The 23,264-nt window shown below is 46.9% G+C and overlaps 2 protein-coding genes across 3 annotated transcripts in view; one reads left to right on the top strand and one right to left on the bottom strand.

Annotated features, from left to right (window-relative positions):
* The window catches only part of LOC124997848 (retinoic acid-induced protein 1), a 49,241-nt gene extending 44,692 nt beyond the window's left edge, over nucleotides 1–4,549 (top strand). The window contains exons 3-5 of one of the 2 annotated variants that reach the window (XM_047571861.1): nucleotides 128–221; nucleotides 1,156–1,205; nucleotides 4,044–4,197. In XM_047571861.1, coding sequence (XP_047427817.1) covers nucleotides 128–221; nucleotides 1,156–1,205; nucleotides 4,044–4,052 — 153 coding nt within the window. In that variant the 3' untranslated portion in view covers nucleotides 4,053–4,197. Of the gene's footprint in view, nucleotides 1–127; nucleotides 222–1,155; nucleotides 1,206–4,043 lie in introns of both variants that reach the window. The other variant, XM_047571860.1, reaches the window with a different exon arrangement.
* Nucleotides 4,550–6,196: 1,647 nt separating this feature from the next.
* Nucleotides 6,197–22,634, bottom strand: srebf1 (sterol regulatory element binding transcription factor 1). The gene is made up of 19 exons (XM_047571864.1): nucleotides 22,196–22,634; nucleotides 19,100–19,687; nucleotides 16,999–17,174; nucleotides 16,774–16,911; nucleotides 16,464–16,682; nucleotides 16,171–16,285; nucleotides 15,886–16,043; nucleotides 15,527–15,743; nucleotides 15,259–15,443; nucleotides 14,901–15,162; nucleotides 14,219–14,385; nucleotides 13,893–14,061; nucleotides 13,686–13,794; nucleotides 13,477–13,586; nucleotides 10,534–10,666; nucleotides 10,227–10,392; nucleotides 9,205–9,420; nucleotides 8,698–8,809; nucleotides 6,197–8,301 (listed from the first exon to the last, which is right to left on the bottom strand). Exons 1-19 carry the CDS (start codon nucleotides 22,299–22,301, stop codon nucleotides 8,081–8,083), a joined length of 3,567 nt encoding a protein of 1,188 aa, XP_047427820.1. The 5' UTR covers nucleotides 22,302–22,634; the 3' UTR covers nucleotides 6,197–8,080.
* Between the last annotated feature and the right edge of the window lie 630 nt (nucleotides 22,635–23,264).

The raw sequence follows: 23,264 nt of genomic DNA, 5'->3' as shown, positions 1-23,264 counted from the left end.
AGAACTGCTGTTAACGTCTGACATTTTCCCTTCTTTTTTCTCTCTGTCCCTATGTGCCTCTATTGGTCAATTTGTTTGTTTCTTTACTGGTCTTGGTCCATATGTCCATCTGTCTGACTAACCCCAGAGCTGCTACAAGTGCCAGATTGTGGGGGCGTCCCTCAGCTGCTGTTGGAGAGGCTGCTCTCATAAATACCACTATGTCTGCGCCAGAGAGATAGGTAAGAGGCCGCAGTAAGAGAGCAAGAGAGCAACGAGGGATGAAAAGGGAGAGGGAGGAAAAAGGAGGAAGGAAATTGGTAATGGGAAACTAAACAGGGGTTGAGAGGTCGGTTGGGAGGAAACAATAAGGCAGGTTGAACAAAGGAGTAAGGGGGGAAGGAGGAGAAGAGAGAAAAATTGGATGTGGGTAAGATGAGAAAGGGAAAATGTACCAAGTAGTAACATTATTGAGTTTGAGAAGAGTTTTAGGGGAGAACAAGAACTGGAAAGGGAGGTAGGGAAGTTAAATAAAGGGAATGATGAGCGGAAAAGTGGGAGCACTGAGTGTGCTAGAAGGACAAAGGCAAGACATGAGAGGCAGGAAGATGTGTATGTGTGCACTATTGACCACAACTGTGGTCCGTCTGTGCTTCTATCTAGAGACTGAATGTGCATGTGTCTTCCAGTCCAAATGCTAGCCAAAATGGCCCCCTTACGTGCATGTTACAACCACACTGCCCGTGCATGTTCCTTTCAGTGCCTAGTGTGTGTGTCCCTGTGACTGCCTGTGTGTCACGTGTACTGTATGACATGGCCTCCCCTTATATCACCTCAAGGAAGTACAGTGTGAGGATTAGAAGGCCTGCTACATCTGCCAAACCAGCATAGGAAGCAAAGCAGGGCCCGTTTTAATCCTGCTGAGTGCCCCAGCCATATCTCCCTGCCTGCACTGCAACTCATCCACTCAGACTCTCCTGTCCCTTTGCTGCGTACCCTCTCCTGCTTCCCCTTTCTTGCTCATTTTTCATGTTAACCTCACCTCTCTCACCATTTATCTGTGTTTGTCGAGGAGAGTTGTAGGGGCTTTTTGTGAGTAACCGAGTTTGATTGATTTAGCTGCAACATTACAGCTCATTCTGTCCTTATTTATTTCTTTCTCTCTCCCCGGCCCAGGCTGCACATTCCACGAGGACGACTTCTCCATCAAATGTCCCAAGCACGAGGTAAGAAAACTAAATGCACTAAATCCACCCTCGCAAGCATCAACACTTAAAGTCTTTCTACTTTTTAAGCCACTGCGCATTTCAGTTTTCTTCTCCCCTCCAATTATCAATGTTCCGATCCGGCAGCTCCTCTGCAACAACAACAAAGCTGTATTCACACATTTCTGTCACAATCTTGTAAAACATAGAATGCATCAAAGGAAAAAGCATAAATGCTCAGTTGGTGTTCACTGTACACTGGCAAGTACTCATCTCCTATGCCAATAAGTAACCCATGAAGGATATCATCTGGAACTGTCTAATCTTTTGTAGCCAAACCAGTACGTAGCCATTGGCATTGTCAAGCTATATTACTGTATCGGTACAGACTGTTATGACTCCAGGCCAATGCGTTTACAGTGGGTCACAGTATTTTTGGAGCTAATGCGAACAGTAAACCCCGGGAAGAGATTTTCCTGTAGGACAGACGCCATCTGGTGGTGTTATGTTTACACCACAGCCGTAAAGATGGGGAGGAAGGTCAAATGCGGGGAGGGAGGGGGGGGCGTGTGGTGGGTGGGGGTAGAGTTAGAGATGCTGACATTCAGCAGGGAGCAGCGGTGCATTGAGGCAGCAGTGGCAGTAGCCTCCCATCCTCCCACCCCCCTCCGCATCCCTCTTTCCCTTCCTCTGCTGCTCTCCTCTGTGCATACTGACAGGGATGAAAAGCTGGCTGCTGATCAAAACACCCCACCCACCATCACTGCCTGCTATCTTCCCCACATGCTCTCTCCACGTTTCTCTCTTTTGCTCTCTCCCAGTTTTTTCCCCCCGTTTCCTTCCTCCGTTCTTCCCGCTCGCTTTATTTTGCCCCCGTGCTCCCTCGCTGCTCCAGCTACCTCAGCCTCTCACTTCTGCTCGCCTCTTACCTCCAGCCAGCTTTCTCTTTTTTCACCCCCATCATCCCTTTCTTTCTTTCCTTCTTTCTTACTCTCTCATCTTGTCTACTCCTCTCCCCACCTCTCTTCACCTCAACTCCCACGTCGAAGCGGCAGAAATAGAGTGTGAGAAACAGAGGGAAAAGGAGAGCGAGTCGGAGGGAGAGATTGTTGTTAGCGGGCTGAGGCAGAGCTGTCATCAGCTGAGGGATCTGAAGGTCTGTGTGTGTGTGTGTATGTGTGTGTGTGTGGGGGTCTATGCTGTGCCAATTTACGCTGAGCGGCTAATCAAAGGGAAGAGCAGACTCACACGTACACGCACACACAAACACACAAACACTCAAGCATGCAACCGCCGCACCCATGGGTCCCCCTCAGATATACTTCCTCTGTTCTCTCGGTTTTGGGTCTAGAAAACACGCGCGCACACGTCGCCTTCAGCTACGGATTGTCCTAGCGATAACGGACACATGCTGCTCATTAACAGGTTGCACGTAAAGCTCACATACACACACACACACTCACGTAACGCACAGGGAGCGCAAGAGAGACGAGGCCGAGAGAAAAACGGAGCGCTTTCACTGAGGCTGAGTGGGAACAAAAGACGAATGAGGGCAGTTACATCAGACAGCGGCAGACTGAAAAAGGAAAAGAAGGGCAGCAAGAGAGACAAAAACGGGACGGACGCTGTGATAGAAAGGTGGAGGAAAACAACAGGTGAGCGCCAAGGTGTTAAAGAATGAGTGCTCCTCGTCCCGGGGAGGTGAACGAAAAGAGGGAGTGGCGGGGACTTCAAAGAGGGAGGGAAAGAGAGACAGAGAAAGAGTGGAAGATAAAAGACAGAGAGCAAAGCTGGCGGCCTGAGTCCAGGGCATAAGGATGGGCAGCTGGCAGTTCAGAGACGGCGAGGGTGAACAAGAAGCGCTGGTGGGGGAGCTGCAGAGGGGAGTCAGGGTGCTCCACCGCTCCACCGCTACCAGCACAATTAGAAGGCGTTCCTGCTGTGTCTTTCACAGAGGAGTGGGTTCACTGGCCAGATGCAGCCATCTCCAGACTCCTGCACGCTGCACCTAGCTTTCTGTTGTGTCTTCACCCTGCCCATCTGCACAGAGGCGCTCTCAGGCCGTCTCAGCGTGACCTGCTTGCACATGTATGGCTTCCCGGGTCAGATGACCCTTCAAGGAATTTAGCGGCTCAGCTTGCCTGCAGTCCCGCGTCGTAAATTACCCAATGACGTTGCTGTATCTGCCTGCGTGTTCAGATTTTCCATTGTAGAAGCTCCAGGGCTGCGAGAGCTGCTCACTCAGACCTCAAAACAGAGCAAAATTTTGGTCCACTCCCGTAAGATCAGTCTTCCTGAAATGCAGAGATCAAATGTGTACTTAACACGATCTTGTTGATGGAAGCGCAATGTGAATTAGCCCTACGCCATGCTCGGGAAATCCCACTCGCCGGGGGGCACCAACGGCGCGACTGTGTTTATATACAGCGATATGGCACATTTTTTTTTTTTTTATTAATCATAGCAGCGCACTGGAAAAACATTTTTCAGTCTGCGCTTAGTTTGAATGCTTTGTAAAAGGGACGAAATTGCAATGCACAAAACAACAACAACGCTAACATTCAAATCGCCAAGGTCCATTGTTTACCTCGTAGTGTTCCGACATACTTAAATGTGCAATGATGACGTTGTCAACGCAATGACGTATGAGAAGGAGGATAAAAACAGGCACTGCTGGCAGCCTGAAAACCCATTAACGCCCATGAAGGGGGGTCGATCCCGGTCAGAAAATCCTGCGCTAACGTGCTATTTTCAGTGTGAAAGCGGTAAAAATAAGATGTGCCATGTGTGAGTGTTTTGCAGCGATGTGACTGGCGCAACTCAAACTTTTTAATCGGTTTCTCTACCCTTCGCCTACAGGACCTGTAAGATATTCCTGCGTATCACCTTCACCAACAACTCCACCTCTCTGCCACCCACATCCAGCGAGACAAAATGCCGTCCTGACGAACAGCCACCTAAAGGCACGGCGATGACTGATGATGGACCGGCATGTCGGGCAGTGGAGCCGGGGGCCGGGGGTGCGGTAAAAGGCTGCATCGACGTGAAGCTAGGAGCAATACAAACCCCGGAGAAAAGCTCCACGGAGAACAGCTGCACCCCCAACCCGAGAATTTATTTTTCTTGATAACTGAGCCCCTTTTACTGCGAGGCAGAGAGCAGCGACGCTGTTTGACAGGAGGACATGCTGCACGGTTCTGTTTGAAATGCAGAGCGAGGAAAGCGCATGTGTTCTGCCTTCGGATGGGCCGCTATCACATCCAGACACCTGGCGGACACTGATTGGACAGGAACACCCCTCCGGCCACCGTGTCCAGGGGGGCCAAGAGGTGTGGCGGCGGCGTCGGCGGGTGGGGGGGGGGGGGGGGGGGAGCACGTGAGCGTCAACCACAGAAATTGTCATTCCGCAACCACATCATCAGCGTGTTTGTGCACATGTTGTCCGTGTGAGTGTGAAGATCTCCGATTCAAGATGTCACGCATCCCAAAAAAATAAAATAAAATAAATAAAAATAAATAAAAATAAAAAATAAAAAAAAAAATAAACAAAAAAAAAAAAAAAGACAGCAACCTAGCACTGGTGGTAATATCTCAATGTGTGCATTTGTGTTTATAACAAAATGAAACAACTAAGGAAACTGTACATGATGATGTGCTTTACAGGTTCTAAATATACTGGTATTGAAGAAAAAATGGACGCAGTATTTTAATATAATGCTCTTATCTTCAGAGATGTATTTTGATGTGCATTATGACTTAACATCATCGCGTCACCCTTGGTAAATGTCAGGCTTGTGTTACCCAGACTGAATATATATATATATATATATATGTGTACATGTGTGTATACATACATGTATGTATATAAATATGTACGAAAACAAGAAAAAAAAAAAAAAAAACTGTAAACTCCGTCTGAGAGTTCGATTAAACTGTGCGCACATTCAGTATGTACAGTAGATGCCGTCATCGTCACTCGACGGGTCGCAGACGAGGGCTGGGGAGGAATCCAACGAGGGTCAGGCCACGTCGACTCATATCTGTGTACAGCTCCGAAGTATTAACTGTTAAACATTTCAGTGGAGTAGAACTATTTCACGCGCCACAGCCGTGCCGAAAGACGTGCATTCAGTGCAGATTCCATATCACACCTGTCTGTTTGTGTATCTAAAAATGTAGCCTCTTTTCTCTCTCTCTCTATCTCTCTCTCTCTCTCTCTCTGCCATGCTATACGACGACGCCCTGCGCAGGGCGCCAGTTGAAGTACTGGTCATATCAAAAGGAGACATATTTAAGTATTAGAGCATTTAAAAAGACAAAAAAAAAAAAAAAAAAAAAAGAAGTGCAAAAACACCACAGCAAACTTTCTCTTTTATGAAACTCATTATTTAATGGTGTATATAAGTATTTGATGCTGTTTAAATGTAAGATGTGATGTACTAATATAATTGTGTATAGTATTTCCTAGAGATGTTTATTTTCTATAAAATGGAATATGTTATTGCTTATAAAATGTTATTAAAAGAATCCATTGATGAAAAAAAAAAAAGACCTTTTTTGGGAATGTCACTTGTCTTAAGTGGGAGCATGCAGTTTTATTGATTTTCATGTCTATTTGTTTGGAATTGATGACACAGCATCATTTGTTTGAAATGTTTTTTGTAACGCCAATGTTAAATATACCAGCACCTTTCAATGCTGCTATGACCAACGCCTGCTCTTTTATTTTGTCTTCACTGAACCCGCACCGACATGAACACATAAGAGGAATCCACATTTATGACTTGAGCTACTTGTTGAAATTTATCCCTGGTAAGCAGATTCTTTATCGGCCCTAGGGTTAGGGTTAGGGTTAGGGAGCCCAATTTAATAATCTGCTTTTTTCTGGCTAACATTTTTTCACGGAAGCCCCAACTCATACTACGTACATAATCCCGTTAGTGGAAGGAGTCTCAATAAAGTTTGCTTGTACCGACCAGCGGAACTACAGAAATGACCAAAACACCACCGCCTTCTTTACAAAATGTTTTAATATTTACATGATAAAAGGATGAACCTGAAGAACAAGGAAGTTAAAAGAAAAAGAAAAAAAAAAACGAACCACACATGTAGACATGGTTGCATCACAGTCATCTCGATTCCAATGTCCTTTCAGTCTTTCACATTAGTGACAATATAAAAAAACAAAATGGTCCGGGGACAAAAACACATGCCAAAGTTGTTGTTTTGTTTTTTTTTGCTTTTTACATGCCTATTAAACTGGTGGTTCTCGAGGGAGTTGGACCATAAAAAAAATGACTGGAAGAACAAACATTGGGCTTCACGTTTAGAGCTATGATAAAACCTCAGGAGATTCAATAGAGGCCGAGCTCCACGTGACCAGATCTGGTGACGTTTGGGAAACTCAGGGCGTTTCTCAGCTTGGACTTGGACGTCATAGCTGCTTAAGCAATGGACCGGATACAGTCCAGATGCCCAGATATGTTCTTGCTTCACTCGTTTTACCGAAGATGCATCTCGGAGTAACCAGGTATCCCAGGGTGCGTTTTGAGGGCACCATCCAGTACGCTGCTGTTCCAGTTACAGAATGACCATACGGTGTCCTCCCGTCCTCAATTCATCGTCCAACTTGTCAAGTCTGAACTACCAAGAAAGAAAAATCCGAAGTTTGGGTACTTGGTATTGAGAAACGCCCAAAATCAACCCCACGGTGCTCAGATGACATAACGTTTGACCCGGTACTGATACTCAGTTCCCAACACGGAACTTAATACGGGTCCTCTTTGGAAAAAAGTTATTCTGAAATTGACTGCATGATTTACGCAACTTGGCAGAAGTGCCAAAGGTCCATGTCATAGTTGTCGGTTTAACAGAATGAGGCGGTGCCAGGTACTTTTGATATCGCAGTTGCGTACGTGTGCAACGGGGCAAAGGGTTGACGGAATCAGCCGATGCGACGCAAAGGTCACCGCGACACCAAAGGTCTCCCGTTTGCCAATACAGTGCGGTGACTATGCTATTTGGTTCTAAAACTACCAAACGAAACAGGATTAAGGGAAGAAAATAAGCATTTATCACTCTGTTTATGCAAAATACTGCTTCATACAGATTATAAATACAGTTTAAAATATGTACACGGCAAAAAACAACAACGCAACCTAAACCTTTCTCGACTGGAAAAAATAACCTCGTAAAGCCTTATTATTATTTATTTCACTGAAGTCAGCCTCACTGGCCTAGTGCACATAGAGACAAAGGGCTTGGGCAAGTTGGAGCACAAATAAAATAATATTGGACTGAATCTGAACAACCTGGAGTGGAGTGCCTTCCCACTTTATAAACTCACGGTCAGACCAATCCAACCCCCCCCCCCCCCCCCCCCCCCCAAGACCAAAGATACACCTCGCTCTGCAAACCACTGAGCTCGCAGAAGACTGGCTGAGGGGGGGCTTCAGGTGCTACACCGAGCTTGTTCATACTTCTCACATATGCACCTCAAGTTGAACTGTTGAACCCTAAGAACGTGATGGCTCCCCACTGTGGTCAAACTGTGGCACTGCAGCGCATTTTTAAGGGGATTCAGCTCGGCGAGAGAAACAAAGGATTCCCGTGGTCTGATAATTAGAGAGTGAACTCTACAAGTGCCTTCTGATGTGGGGTTGGGGGGGGGGTTGAGAGGGACGAGCAATTCACATAACCCGGTTTGATATGAATCTGTACTGTTTTAATAAATTTGTTCAAGAGCTTCACGCCAAAAATTCGACAGTGTAGTCCCGTTCACGGAAGCGTGTTTCTTTTCGGTCTGCCTGTGTTTTTTTGTTTTTTTGTGTGTGCGAGACATGTTTCTATGTACAGTGTCCGTGCTTCTCTCTCGGGCTCACCCCCCTCTCTTCACTTTAGCTGTTGGTGACGGTGGTGCCGCTGCCCAGTTTTATAATCATTTGCTGGCAGTCGTGGAGGGTCCTCTTGTCTCCCAGCTTCTCCAGGGTGCGCGCCGCGTCGGCCAGCATGCCCACCCTCTGGCCCGGAGCCGACAGGAAGGAGGGTGGAAGGTAGCGGCAGGCCAGCATCACCGCTTCTGCCTGCTCCCGCTGGCCGGGCCTCGTCTCACACTCCTCTGCACGCGGGGAGGAGAAAAAAAAAATTAAAAATTAGTATTTCGTTACCCTGGTGTTCAGCTTTCTGATGTCGTCAGCCGCCGACAGCCAATCGGATTGCAGCGTCTCGTGTAAGCATCGATGTGATTTAATGAACAAACGGGCAAGATAGATGAGAAGCTGATTAGAACCACTGATTGCTGTAATTCACTGCCTCTCATCCCCCTCTAAGACAGCTTCTCATCAAATGCACGCACATGGAGGAAAAATAAAAATCACGTTTAATCATACGACGAACAACAAAATGTCACAGCTCTAACCGTGTGCGTCCCTCTAACTCTAACAATACAAGCAGAAGAAACAAAGCAGCAAAATAACCGGTGATTAGATGAAACGGTTCAACGTCAAACACGCACCTGTCTTGGCTCCGGGCGTAGCTCTGCGCCGCAAGGAACGATCCAGAAGCTGATGTGTGCGCGTGGGACTCGCCCCCGCCATCAGCCTGGCTGTGGCTTCGTGAAGGAACAACTGGAAGTGAGAGTGAGCGAGAGATGAGACGAGGAGGAGGAGGAGGAGGAAAAGCAAGTGATGACTCACACACGATGTTCAGCTCAGACTTTGAAGCCGCGCTAAACATTTTCTTTTGTGCGTTGCAACACATACCGGCTCATTTAGACAGAGAGTCGTACCGTGGTGGGAGTATGCGCCGTGGTATTTTTGTTCCTACGTTCAACGCACTTCTTTTAACGACTACCATCGTGTGTATTAATTGGCCCTGGGATTGATGGCCGTGCACCAAACTAATGACAGCGTTAGCCTCTTTCGTAACTAAGCAAAAGTGCTCTGGAACTGAAATATCTCCAGGAGCATGTGGATCTGAATCTGAATCTGCGCAGTGGCCGTTGCCATTTCGCCGTACGTACCCTTCTCATCGCAGGTCTGAAGCTGTGCGCCAGCTTGCGCAGGGAGCTGAGGTCTTGCTGAAAGCCCTGGAGCTCCGGGGGGGAGGCCTGGTGGACGCCGGCGGGGCCACTGGTGCCCGCCGAACCCGTCCCCGAGGGAGTGGCCCCTTGCTGCTGCAGGCGCCACACGTTGGTCCTCATGACCAACAGCAGGTCGCACAACAGCAACTGGACGACCTTGGGAGAAACACGCGGGATTAGAATCAGGGCTGGACGTGTGACAAATGTGTCGTGTTTGAAATGCAAAGGGAGAGAACGTTTTGGGCTGTTAATAAACACACTTGCACTTCCAGTACGGTATGCGGAACTAAAAACTTTGATAACGCTAAGTCAATACTTCCTTAGCCCAAGAGAGTGTGGATGCTGGACGTAGTATGTGGAACCACCGAACTACATTGTACCAACACATTTTAGCCAGTGTTCAAAGCTAAAACTTCACATTTCAGTTCATCACAGTTGAATCACCACCTCTCTTAAACTTAAACTGTTTCAATGTAAACCAGTCATGAAGCGAAGATTCAGCACAGGGCTGTTAAACTAGAACGCATTTCAATAGCGCACCTAATGAACTGGAAAGTGGGTGTAAAGTCCGGAAATGAGTTACTCCTGCCGTTAGGGGCCCAGCTCTGTGTTGCACTGCAGATACATTGCACTCCGTCGAGACACACATGCAATGCAACTACAATGCACCGCAGCTCTGGCCGTAGACGTGCGCACGCTGTGAGCCACCTATCCGCGAGCACCACCATCTGCTGAGAGCCAGAGGGTAGGACACTGCAGCATCGCATCGAGCGCTTTAGCTGTGGGGGGATTCGCCGTCTGCTGAGGTGCGTTCATGTGCCAGTGATGATGTGTACGTGTGGGTAATTCCCGGCATTTCACTGTATTTTTTTTTTAAAACGCAAACGTCGCGGCCTTCGCATAATTTCCCCCTGAGAGGAATAATAAACACGAAGCCGACTTGAGCTCTCGCGCGTGCGTACCTTGTCTAAACTGGAGCTGTGGCAGTGCGGTCCTAGGTTGAGGCTGTCTCGGAGCAGGACGCTGGCCTTGTCACTGTAGCTCAGGCTCAGCTGGCAGTTTTCCGGCTTGGACAGCAGAGCCCGCACTGCCCTGAAGGTGTTCAGGCATGCTTTCGGTAGAAGGCTCCTGACATAACGAGAGGGAAAAAAAAAAAAAAAAAAAAAATCAGACGCAGGTAAAGGTGGCGGAAGTGTCGCGAAGCGTGTCCCCGGCTCAGGAGATTGAACTCGCGACCCGGCTGCAGAAGTTGCAGATTTTCCAACTTACTCGGCGCTCTGCAGACTTCGGGGCAGGTGCTCAACCGTCGGATACAATCTCTCCGCTGCAGCGTCGTCCCCCTGGAGCCAGTTGATGATTACTACAGCAACTGAGGACCACCATTTGGAGTGAGGGTCACAACCTGGGGATTGTGGAGGGAAACGGTCAAAACGCTAGACAGCACCAGACGGTCAAACATGCAAATATTGCCGCCCGTCTGCACACACGGGCAGACAGCTGACATGTGAATTTTGACCTCTGAGCCAATCCATATCTCCCCTCTGGCGCAGTCACAACAAGAGCTGAGAAAAAAAAATCAGTCATTTTGACGACTTGCTAGTAAGGCAATACTATTTCATTTAACATTAGGCAACACGTACGCCAACACCGCGCGAGCAACCTGAGGCTCTGCCAAGAAATGTCTCCTATTAAAGTCCCCGCAGTCTCCCTTCCTCCTCTCAAGGTGATCACCAATCTGACAGAGCCGAAGATAGATGAAGCAATCTCGCAGATGCCTCGGGTTTACCTAGCCCTGCTTTGCTCAGATCAGTGATCAGTGAGGACAAACTAAGGCAGGGGGAGGATGGAAGTGGAGTGTCTGCTCGGCCTCAATGGGAGATTTTTTTTTTTCCAGTCTCGCAGCTTTTTAATTTGCAAGCTGTTTAGGAAAATCAATTAGGGCAGGTGCAACACAAGCGAACCCAATTCTCTCTGAAAGGATGAGTAGTATGAAAGTAAGGAGCCAAAATATAGTGGAGATCGGCCGATATATCGGGCCGATATTTGCGTATGTTACTGGTATCGGGGGATATGCGGGTGCGTTCGCCGATACATATACAGGTGCTGGCCAGTAAATTAGAATATCATCAAAAAGTTGAATTATTTCAGTAATTCCATTCAAAAGGTGAAACTTGTATACTGTATACTTTCCTTCCACACATAGTGATATATTTCAAGTGTTTATTCATTTTCATTTTTATTATTACAACTGACAGCTAATGAAAACACCAAATTCAGTATCTCAGAAAATTAGAATATTCTGAAAAGGCCAATGAAAAAAATGTTTTTTTTTAGAAATGTTGGCCAACTGAAAAGAATGAACATGAAAAGCATGCGCATGTATAGCACTCAATACTTAGTCGGGGCTCCTTTTGCCTCAATCACTGCATTAATGCGGCGTGGCATGGACTCGATCAGTCTGTGGCACTGCTCAGGTGTTATGAGAGCCCAGGTTGCTCTGATAGTCGTCTTCAGCTCCTCTGCATTGTTGGGTCTAGCGCATTGCATCTTCCGCTTCACAATACCCCATAGATTTTCTATGGGGTTAAGGTCAGGCGAGTTTGCTGGCCAATCAAGGACAGGGATACCATGGTCCTTGAACCAGGTACTGGTGGTTTTGGCACTGTGTGCAGGTGCCAAGTCCTGTTGAAAAGTGAAATCTGCATCTCCATAAAGTTGGTCAGCAGCAGGAAGCATGAAGTGCTCTAAAACTTCCTGGTAGACAGCTGCATTGACCTTGGACCTCAGGAAACAGAGTGGGCCAACACCGGCAGATGACATGGCACCCCACACCATCACTGACGGTGGAAACTTTACACTGGACCTCATGCAACGTGGATTCTGTGCTTCTCCGCTCTTCCTCCAGACTCTGGGTCCTTGATTTCCAAAGGAAATGCAAAATTTGCTTTCATCAGAAAACATAACTTTGGACCACTCAGCAGCAGTCCAGTCCTTGGCCCAGGCGAGACGCTTCTTACGCTGTTTCTTGTTCAAGAGTGGCTTGACACACGGAATGCGACAGCTGAATCCCATGTCTTTCATGCGTCTCTTCGTGGTGGTTCTTGAAGCGCTGACTCCAGCTGCAGTCCACTCTTTGTGGATCTCCCCCACATTTTTGAATGGGTTTGTCGTCACAATTCTCTGCAGGGTGCGGTTATCCCTAGAGCTTGTACACTTTTTTCTACCACATTTTTCCCGTCCCTTCGCCTGTCTGTTAATGTGCTTGGACACAGAGCTCTGCGAACAGCCAGCTTCTTTAGCAATCAACTTTTGTGTCTTGCCCTCCTTGTACAAGGTGTCAATGGTCGTCTTTTGGACAACTGTTAAGTCAGAAGTCTTCCCCATGATTGTGGAGCCTTCAGAACAAGACTGAGGAACCTTTTAAAGGCCTTTGCAGGCGTTTTGAGTTAATCAGCTGATTAGTGTGGCACCAGGTGTCTTCTATATTGAGCCTTTTCAGAATATTCTAATTTTCTGAGATACTGAATTTGGTGTTTTCATTAGCTGTCAGTTGTAATAATAAAAATGAAAATGAATAAACACTTGAAATATATCACTATGTGTGGAAGGAAAGTATACAGTATACAAGTTTCACCTTTTGAATGGAATTACTGAAATAATTCAACTTTTTGATGATATTCTAATTTACTGGCCAGCACCTGTACATATATATATACACATATATATAAATATAAATATATATATATTTTGTTTGTTTGTTTTTTTCCCCAGCAAGATTTACAGACAGGCGCATCCATAGGCAGCCCTGTGCAGCTGGAGGCACTGTGGGCCTGTGCAGCCCATACATTCCCGCTCACCCATTAGCAGAGAGCATGTATATATAAGAGGGTTAAATATACTTTGAGTTCGGTAAATACATTTGTTATCATTGTGTCATTTTTTCATGTAAATGGAGGGTGAAAAAGCAGTATCGGCTCCAACTACTATCTCAGAAAAATCGGCAGCACATATCGGCCGATGCTGACGCAAAGAAAAAATCCGTATCGGACCTAAAAAGTCCATATTGGTTAATCTCTAAAATATAGTGTTGCTTAGTGAAGTAGCTTCGGTCATGTACTTTCAAAACCTCCGTACATGGTGGATGTCTATCTTCTCATACATGGAACAGAGAAATAAATGGTCTGTAAATAGAAAGTCTTTATAGTGACCTACCAGTCACGGTCGCCATGTTGGAGCCAATAGCAAAGGACTGGGATGTGGCACCAGCTGCATCGGATGCACTGATCAACAGCTGGAGGTACTCCAGGGCATCGGCGTACTCCCTGAGGACAGACGCGTGGTGAATAATTCTGTTTCACATATCGGTAACTTTAAAATCTTTTGTTTCGTAGTTTCTTTTATAGCGTGTCTGGTTTTCTCACCCTTCGCCCTGGCTGGGACTTTTCTCTCCGTGAGGCTGGGCCACACAGTACAGAGCCTTCTCCAGGAGGTGCTCTCTAAATGCCTGAGTCACCTGGGCCAGAGGATCCACTGGAAGAGTACCAACAAATCTTTTAACTTTAACAAATGCCAAGGACCCGCGACATTAATAAGGCATTACATAAAAAAAAACCCCGGTGAACACTGACCGGTGTTGCCGGCCTGACTGTAAATGCTTTCTTTAGGGGTGCTGCGAATAGCCCAATCCCCGTCCACGAAGAAGCGGTGACCCAGTGGATGACAGAGCCACTGCATAGCTGGAGGTACGCTGCCGCTGGACGACAGGCACGCCTGACGTGCACTGCTCAGGAACACGCGCTGTAAGGAATAAAAATAGTTTTGGTTCAGTGTGTTCAGAGGCCGGGATGAGCCTCTGGATCCGTTTACCGCAGAAGGCAACTTTCGCAAATGTCAATTCCAAACTGCTCGCTGTTTAAATATATATGAGATGCTTGCGAAAATAAAAGGGACTTACAGAGGTGAAATGCAGGATCCTCGGCAGGCTGGCTTTGACTCGGAGAGCTGCGGAGACATACACCTCAGCCAGACTGGCTACAGGCAGACATGAGCCAGCGCATTCTGCCAGGTTCACTGCGCTCAGGGCCATGTGCACTGCCGACAGGTGGCTGCCGTTCAGCTTCCCTGCAGAACACAGAAGAATAACATCCATGTGAAAAAGGCAAGTGATGCAACAGTGATAAAAGCGAATTGGTAAGGGTAAAAATTTGTATGACGCTCCAATACTACAATAAAGTTTAGGCAGTAAACTCATTGAGAGAAGTCAATATTACTTTGAATATGAAAATCGATACAACGCATAAATAAACAGAAGCTCATAGATCAGACCAACTTATTTATCGCATCACATCACCACTGCAAAACGCTAAATTCATATACATTTTCATTTTAATTTGAAAAGTCAGTTAAATCACCAGCGGGGAAATGAAACCTCCACCTTAATGGAAACAAATTAAACTCTAAATGATGCCAGAAGTCTGCAATTTCTTCCTCAGCATCAGTCTAAACTATTTATTGGCACTAAATCAATTTAAGCCGAGTTACTGTTTAATGACTGATAGCTTCACCGTGCCACCCCGGAGTGTTCGGTTCTACCACACGGATTTAATCTAGAAACTAAATTCTTCCCCAGGGCCGACCTGTCATGTGCAGCTGGTGCAGACGGTGGTAAACCAGGGCCGCGTCTCGGCTGCTCTTGCAGGCGTCCTCCTGCAGGGGGCGATCGGATCGCAGGCCCCCGGCCCTGGCGGCCAGCCAGCGGCCCACCCAGAGGCGCTGGAGGCAGAACCTTAACAGGGACCAGAGGGCAGCGCAGGCCAGGTCCAGCTGGGAGGTTGGTAGGGGGCGACCAAGAGCCTTCAGACAGGTCCACAGGTTGTGACTGGCCTGGGCAAAATCTCCCTACAAGGGGATCAGGAGAAAGAGAAAAGGTGAGGATAAATCAGAGGAACGCTGTTGGGACAGGCGAATCAAACTATTTTAAAAAAAATATCATACCCTAGCTAAGTCCAGATCAGCCTGTTTGCGGTGCCTCCAGAACAAGACGGATGATCCCGAGTGAGGTCTGGTCACAGGTTCTCCATAAACCAGCAGTCGGATCAGAACCCCCGATACCAGGATACCGTTCATCAGCCACACCAGAATGGTCGGAAGCATCCAATCCATCCAGCCCCAAGAGTCAGCTGTGGACAAAAGAACCCGGAGATGAAGATAACCTACTGACAGCAGCCTCATATCTCAAACTCAGCTTTTCCCCAAAGCCTACCTGCGATATCCACGCCCAGCATGCTTCGGCCCGCGTGGTGAGCGCCGACGTCTCCGGCGCCTTCGGCTGAGCTGCCGCCGGATGAGCAGAGCAGAGCGGCCAAAGGGTTGAGGGAGAGGAAGAGGAAGGTGAAAGCGCACAGCGCCATGCGGGAACGGTCCAGCATGCCGCCGGCGCAGCCGCCCGCTGCCGACTGGTCCAACACGCCCGTGTTCGGCTGTTGCAAAGAGGAGAGTTCAGAGCTCTTGTTACTTCAAACTATCTGTATAAAAGTACAATTTGATTGCAGAGGCTCGGGGTGCACAACATTTGCTAGGTTTCAAAACCGTTCAACTACATCTTAGGCCAGAGACGCGTACCTTGGTGTCCTCGTTCATTGGACTGTCCGGCTCCGAGTCGCTGCTACAGTGCGAGAAAGAAGTCGGGGAGCCCACGTCAGACGCCGGCGGGGTGGGCAGCTCGTTCTTCACGTCCGCCTGCCCGTCAACCTCCATGGCGACCAGGTCCTTGAGGGACTCTGAGAAAAGACAAGAGGAGAGGAGCGACGGAGTGAGCGGAGGGGCCGGTCAGTCAGCGGCTATCGACAAATCTCATCACGGGGGAGTCGGGGGAACGGAGGCGGGAGAAGGTTTTTAAGTGCGTACTGTTTTTCTGGGCTGCCATTTTAAGAGCCATGTTCTCCTGCTTGAGCTTCTGGTTGGTCTGCTGCAGGTAACGGATGTAATCGATGGCTTTTTTCAGGACTGCAGACTTGTTGAGCTAAGAAAGAAAGGAACAAGCTTGAAAACAAATACTCTGTGGGTCATTTGAAAGCGTAAGTATGAGATTTGTGTTATGATATAACTTGATGAAAAAGGGTGGTATAAAAACATTTTATGTTCGCAAAGATAGGCTAGGATTCCTAGTAAATTGTGCTTTTAAATAAGCTCCGTCTCACCTTGGCATCAGTGCCAGCCACCAGGTCTTTGAGCTCCACAATCTTATCATTGATGGAGGAGCGGTAGCGCTTCTCGATGGCGTTGTGGGCCGTGCGCTTCTCGCCCTTGTGCGGCTGGCCTGACGGCTTACCGCTGATGGCGATGCGGTTGATAGGCAGCTTTTCAGCGTCCACCATGACGGGCACCGTGGTCAGGATAGTGCCCCCGCCCATAAAGGCCTGAGGAGGTAAACGGAGCGGTTATAGCTTAGGTGTAACCTCGGCGGCTGCACTCTACGGCCTCTGGAGTTTAACCGTTAGTTGACGGTACCTGCAGTGAAGTGCTCTGTACTGGGCTGGTGCTGGCCAGAGTTGTGGGAGAGGACATGGTGGTGACCATGCACGGGTCATGCTTGAGAGTGGTCAGCAGCAGAGACTCGGCCTTGATGAACTGCGGCTGAAGCAGCACCTGAGGAGGACACCGCAATGAGCACGCTAAAAAAAAAAAAATCGCAAACACGAACGAGGACCCGGGCGGCCAGCCTTCCAGACTTACGGGGACTTGCTGGACGTGGGGCGCTATGGTTTGAACGGGAGGGCTCGTCGACGTGGCCAAGAGAGGGGAGGCGGTGGTCAGCTGCTGGAGCTGAGCCTGAATCGTCACCGGCTGAACGCAGGGAGGCGAGGACGACAGGCTGGCGACAGGTGAGGCCGCGCTGCTCGGGGGGCCGGCTGGGAAAAACAGAGGTGCCACAGAGATTTCCTCGGCTGTCAGTAAAGCGTGTGTAATGATACGAAACATCCGTGAAATCAACTCATTTCTTTGTCTGTTTTTTTTTTTTTTTTTTGCCAACAAGCAAATTCGACAGCAAGTCTACAATGTATGATGTAATTACTACTGTCTAATTACTGTAGGAAAGCAGAATAATTATTCTCTTGAACCCCCCACAGCAATTTCAACTTGGAAATTAGAATAATTCTAGATTATCCAATGCACTGTTTTAAATATATGTTGCTGTTTGTGCATTTAACCTAACCATAGCAGCTCGACACGTGATTAGCACATAGACTGTATAAACATGGAGAGTGCGTTCCCACCTCCTTACATTGGCCAAACAGAGGATTTTTCCGTGGGTACGGGAGTCTGCAAAGTACAGTTTGAGAGTGGAGACACATAGAACCACGATATCGATGACTAAACTATACTTCCACCAGACACACTTGTGTTTTCATTTACCTAACACAGCGCTCTGCAGTACCTCCACCGGTTACAAAGAAATGTTGGATTGTACTTGTTTTTCATTTTGATTGCCGTGGTTGACATGGCGACCATTATGTCACTTCCTGTTTTCAAACCACAACGAAACTGATCTAAAGAACTGACAATGGAGCAGGCAGCAACATTACATAAACAACCTAAAACGACAGATCCAACCGTGAAAATTATTTGACGAGTATTTTAGTGTTTTAGTTTGGCCCGAGGGCCATCCACTAACATGGAGGAGGCGTACTGCCGCCAGTCACCAGGGGGAGCTCTACGTGCTTTGGCTTCACCTTAGAGGAGCTGTTGCGTGAAAATTAACCGGGGGAGGAGTTTGGACTCCAGGGATTTGAACTTGTGACCCTTTAGTGAAAAACTTCCCAACGTCTTGGCCACAGATGTGAGGTTTTTGTGATTCGCTTTGTCTTGTGACACAACAACGATTGCGCACACACACACACACGCGCTCTGAGGTTCTCTGAGGTTTGTAGGCAAATAGGTGAACGGTCATCTCATTATAAAAGCGTGATAACAGCTTTCAGTGAGTCATGGTGCGCTTCTTATCAGCTCCAATCGGGGGCTCGTTATTGCATTAGTGTATCCGTGCCAGGCTCGAGGGGTTTTCTCAGGTGCTGATAAAAACGCATCGTGTCTAAGGAGTTCACCGTGAAACGCCGACATTCACGTGTCGTCGGAAACGTCCAGGAGGCGCGGAAGCTTTTGCGTTGCAGAATGTACACAGCAAACAACACGCAAATAATACACAACGCAAACGCACTTCCCTGTGTACATGTAGAAGAGGTGGTGCTCAGACAAAGCATTTTCATTTTAGGTAACAGACTTACGCTGCGGAGCAAAGTCTATCAGATTACAACTTTACAATGAATAAACTAGTGTCGTAACTTGATAAATGTGATAAACTTGAAGAGCTACCTTACTGGACACTACGGTGTAAGACATCTGCTTTAAGCTTAATCAGAGGGTTAATCATTTTAAGCTAATAAACAAAGACTTTATGCTGAAGATTAAACAGGTAGTAAAGAACAAATGACATTATATATGCTGCAGTCTCCTCCCTGTGTCTGAAAGTTCAATGAAACAGCACTGCACATATTATTCACGCTGTTAAAAAGAGACAATCACTGATGGATTTGATGCCTGTAATTAAGTAAAATATTATTATTACACTACCATTTCCTAAAAATGCAATATATTTGTTTTCTTTCTTTAAAATTCATTTCCACCAGGTTTGTCACGCTGTGTATCAACGTGTTGCAGAAAGACTGTTGGTCAGAACCTGCCATTTTCAAGTAAAACTCAACTTTGTTTCTCCGTGTAACCTCACACTACTCTGTGAAGTCAGAACAAACCCCCATCCCCGTCAAAGAGCACTTACCTGCGTAGCTACTCTGGCTGCCGCTGACGGTCCGGGCCTGAGGCTGCGTCTGCTGCTGGGGGTGAGGTGGAGTCTGGGGCGCGGGGGAGCCGAAAAGAGCCTGAGGCGTGGAGCTGAACACCGGGTTAGGCGCTCCCGGTGAGCCGTGAGGTGAAGCGGCCAGGGCGGGGGCGGGCGGGCTGAGGATGGGAGGGGGCTGCTCCAGCTGGGGTTGTCTGAGGGTCTGAGCCTGCTGCGGGGAGGTCGGCTGCTGCTGCTGCTGCCGCTGGGTGGCAACGGGTACCTTGGCCAGAGGAGACTGCTGGAAGGTGGGAGGCTGGAAGGCCTTGTCCGGGGTGGAGGAGCTGCGGGTGATGGGAGGGCCCAGGAGTGCGTCCAGGTGGGGGCTGCTGCTTAGGATGGAAGAGGGGGAGGAAGACGAAGGCGCGGCGGTGGGAGTGGGAGTGGGAGCGGGAGCGGGAGGGACAGCCGGGGGGACCGGTTGTGTCAAAGCAGGAATCTCTTGGGTCGGAGGAGCCCCGCTGTACGGAGAGGGATCAAAGAGTCCTCCAAACTCCATGTCCTGGTTGTTGATGAGCTGCAGCATGTCTGTAAAGGAAGAGACGTCAGAAGAGTGAAAAACCAAGCTTAAACAATAAAGAAACGATTTATGCCAGCGTGAAATTACACAGTAAATACATTCTGGTAACATAAGAAACATTTCCTCCATATTTATACCTTTATCCCAACTTTATTATTCATGACAACTTACTATTTGTTTATGTGCAGAACTAATACGTAACTAAATTAAATAAGGAATCTGAATGAATAACTGAAACTATTAAAGTGACATGGTTATACCAACACGTGACGAACACATGGTAAACACCAGCTCCACAAAAGAGTGATGAAACTTTATTATATTGTTGCACGATCACACCGGATATAAAAACATTTACCAAATGTGTCTTTTCCGTAGATCTTAGCTTCGTGAAGGTTTTACGGCATGGTTCGTTTGGACGCTGTGGTTTGTAGTACTATTGAATTCTATTGTGTTGCACCAACACACGTTTCTTTTGTCTTTTTTCATTATTTATTTTATTTCTCTCAGGGACCACGTACAAAATACATGAATTACAAAGTGAAAAGAGATGTTTTGTACTCGATTTAGCTAAAAGCTTATTTCCATCTCCAGTCCTTGGGCAGGTACGAACCATGGGATGAGACATGCACACACACATTAGGACTGTTTCTACATTGTTTCTATATAAACTGAGTATTATGAGTCATTAAAGGGGCTTTAGTGTTTTTATTTTGAAATGCATTCATATTCCACCTAATGCTTTAGCAAATGAGTGTATATTCTGCCCTGGAAATATTTAAAAATGTCAAATAATTTCACAAGACGGCAGTTTATTCAATGAAAATAACATGTAGACCTAATGTGTCCACTGATTTAAGTCAAAGGAGGGGACAGAACACAACACTGAGGACTACATAGGCAACGGGCTCAAATTAAACTGATGTTCCTTAAGAAATTTAAGTATTTTAAGGACAGTTTGTCCTTAATGTTAAATGTTAACATTGTCCTAATTTGTTGTTATGTTATGTTGATGTCTGTGTATGTTTGTGTACAAGCTACTGGACACTTGAATTTCACCCCGAGAGGATGAATAAAGTATTTTTCTATTCTAATTTACATGTTCCTCTTCGCACTAAAACAAATGGAGTAGCCATTACTTATAGGTTACTATTCTGTCATCTTCCTGGTTTGGTTTGCTTTGAGATCAAACTCGGCTGGATGTGGCCCCTGAACTAAAATAAGTTTGACACCCCTTCCCTAATGTGAGCAGATTCCGTTTTTTTGGGGATATATATTTAAAAAAAAAAAAAAAAAAAGGAAATGAATAAATACAAATCCAACTGTCTGTGTGTATGTTATGGCTCACGGCTGCAGTGAGGAGCTGCAGCCTGGATTTGTGAACCAGTGTTGTGTATGAGGTGATCGCTCTCGACCAATCAGAGCGCGTCTCGGAGACTTGCTATGCCGATCAGACCAAGACAGGGAAAAAGAGAGGGACTGTCTGTGGCTTCACACGAGGTTACCATCGAGCAGCTCCACCGGCGGGTTACTGTCGGTCAACTTTTAGGATGGGGTTTTCGGGCAGCACGGCCTCGCAGCGTGCACGGTTCCGAGTAAAATGTTTACACAATGTGGCTTATCATAAATACACACGTCGGCTGTTATCATGAAATATGTTTGACCGTCTTGTAAAAAAAAAGTGCCCCTGCCCAACATGCAAATCGCCAGATTTGGTGGTCATTCTGCTGTAAAATGTTAGAGTCTGTAACTGCTTGCTTTTAATGCAATCCACGCCACACGTTACATATAGCTGTACCGAATTTGCTATTCTACATTTTTTATACATTTATCATATATAGCCCACTACTGTACACCTCAACTATCATACGGATACTCCTTCCGTATTACCTCAGCTGCCATTGCAGTCTGCTTGCCCACCTATATATATATATATGTACATAAAACTGTTTTCAGCCAAGCTTGTAGTCATAGTAATTACTTGTTTAGGATACAATTTGACTAACATACAAAATAAAATGATAGTATACAAAATAAATATAAAGGTTTGAAAATCCGGTCAAATGAGGTAGTGTGAACCCCATAAGGAGGAATGAACTACAGTAACCCCTAACCCCTGTCTGTGGCGCGTGCTGGGGGCGGGGCCCACTCACATTAGCCCTTTTAGCTTAGCTAACCTGGCTCCAATTATAGTTTTACTGAACAATTAAGATGAAGTAGGTAGAAATAAAATGCCAACTACCAACTTTGCAAGCCCAGCACGCTTCTTCAGAAAACTCGCTAGCAAAACACGGCTAACGTTAGCTCACGTCGGCTAACTAACGCTGGCTGGTGGGAGCTATTAAAGCCTTCAGGTTGCCAGTGCTGTGCGATATCATGCCTTAGTTTAATCTAAATACTCGTTTTAGAACGCAGGGGGAATTACAAATAAAACACTGGAGTGCGTGAATTTTAATTGAGTTGTGCAGCAAACGTTACTGGCTTAGCTAACAGCCCCCCGGTGTATGTTCTCTTACCATCAATGTCGCTCAGAAGAGCCGTGTCAATATCGCTGGGGTCATTCAGCGACAGCGTTGGATCCAAGTTGTCCAACGAAGGATCGTCAAAAGACAGGCTGTTCATGTTTACTCCCGTATCTGGTTTTCCCTTGTAGACTTAACTGGCTGACGGATCGCTCAGATGGAGGGGTGGAAAATTGGAAAGTTCCTACATTGGACAGAGATCCCGAGGTCTGCTGGAAACACACGCAATAAAGAGCCGCAACTTTTTCACTAATGCGTCCGCTAACTGCTCGCTCCTACCCCCATAACAATCGTCCGGGGGGGAAACTTGTCAAACCATGCCAAACACTGAGGCTCATTCAGGACTAACGTGCTTTCGGCTGAAGCCGGAGAAACCCATCCGACCAATGATGATTGACAGATACTCCAGCCAATCAGCTGCCTTCGACCTGGATTCCCACGTCCTCTTTCCTCGGGCTTGTTTTGATTTTTTTCTCCGAAGATGTGACAAGGAGAGGATTACTCTGCCGTGGTTTTGTATGAAAATTCACAATGTGACATAGTTATGAATATAATAGACGATCCAATACAATGACTCCAAATGACCAAATATGGATAAAAAATTTAAGGAATCATAAAAGGGTCGTCTGCTGTTCTCAAATATATAATTTAAACACAGATGCCAGCGCTGTTTATTTCAGCCTTGTGCAGGGCTTTTAAAATATAAAGTACATATTTCCCCTGGCTGTGCGTTTAGTGGGAAACAGCATGCTTGTGTTTATTGTGGGTTTGCCCTCGGCAACCAATCAGAAACGTCGGGGGCGTGACCTCCGAAACGGTCAAGTTAGTTTGACTCAAATGCGCGGCTCCTCCCTCCTGTAGAACCAGAGAAACCGTCCAATAGGAAGCCCAGCAGCCGAGTGGGGTGATGTGACGTCACATCCTTGGGAATGGAAATTACATCATGTGTTTAACTCCGGGAGTGATGATGGTGGCAGCCGGCAACGTGGAAATAAACAGGGGTAATGCGAGTAACCAAAAATAATTATGTGTACATGTACATACACACACACATATATATATA

The sequence above is a fragment of the Mugil cephalus genome, chromosome 20, assembly GCF_022458985.1.
Source record: "Mugil cephalus isolate CIBA_MC_2020 chromosome 20, CIBA_Mcephalus_1.1, whole genome shotgun sequence".
Taxonomy (NCBI): domain Eukaryota; kingdom Metazoa; phylum Chordata; class Actinopteri; order Mugiliformes; family Mugilidae; genus Mugil; species Mugil cephalus.
Note: the sequence above shows the minus strand (reverse complement) of the source record. Positions and strands in the feature narration are given on the sequence as shown.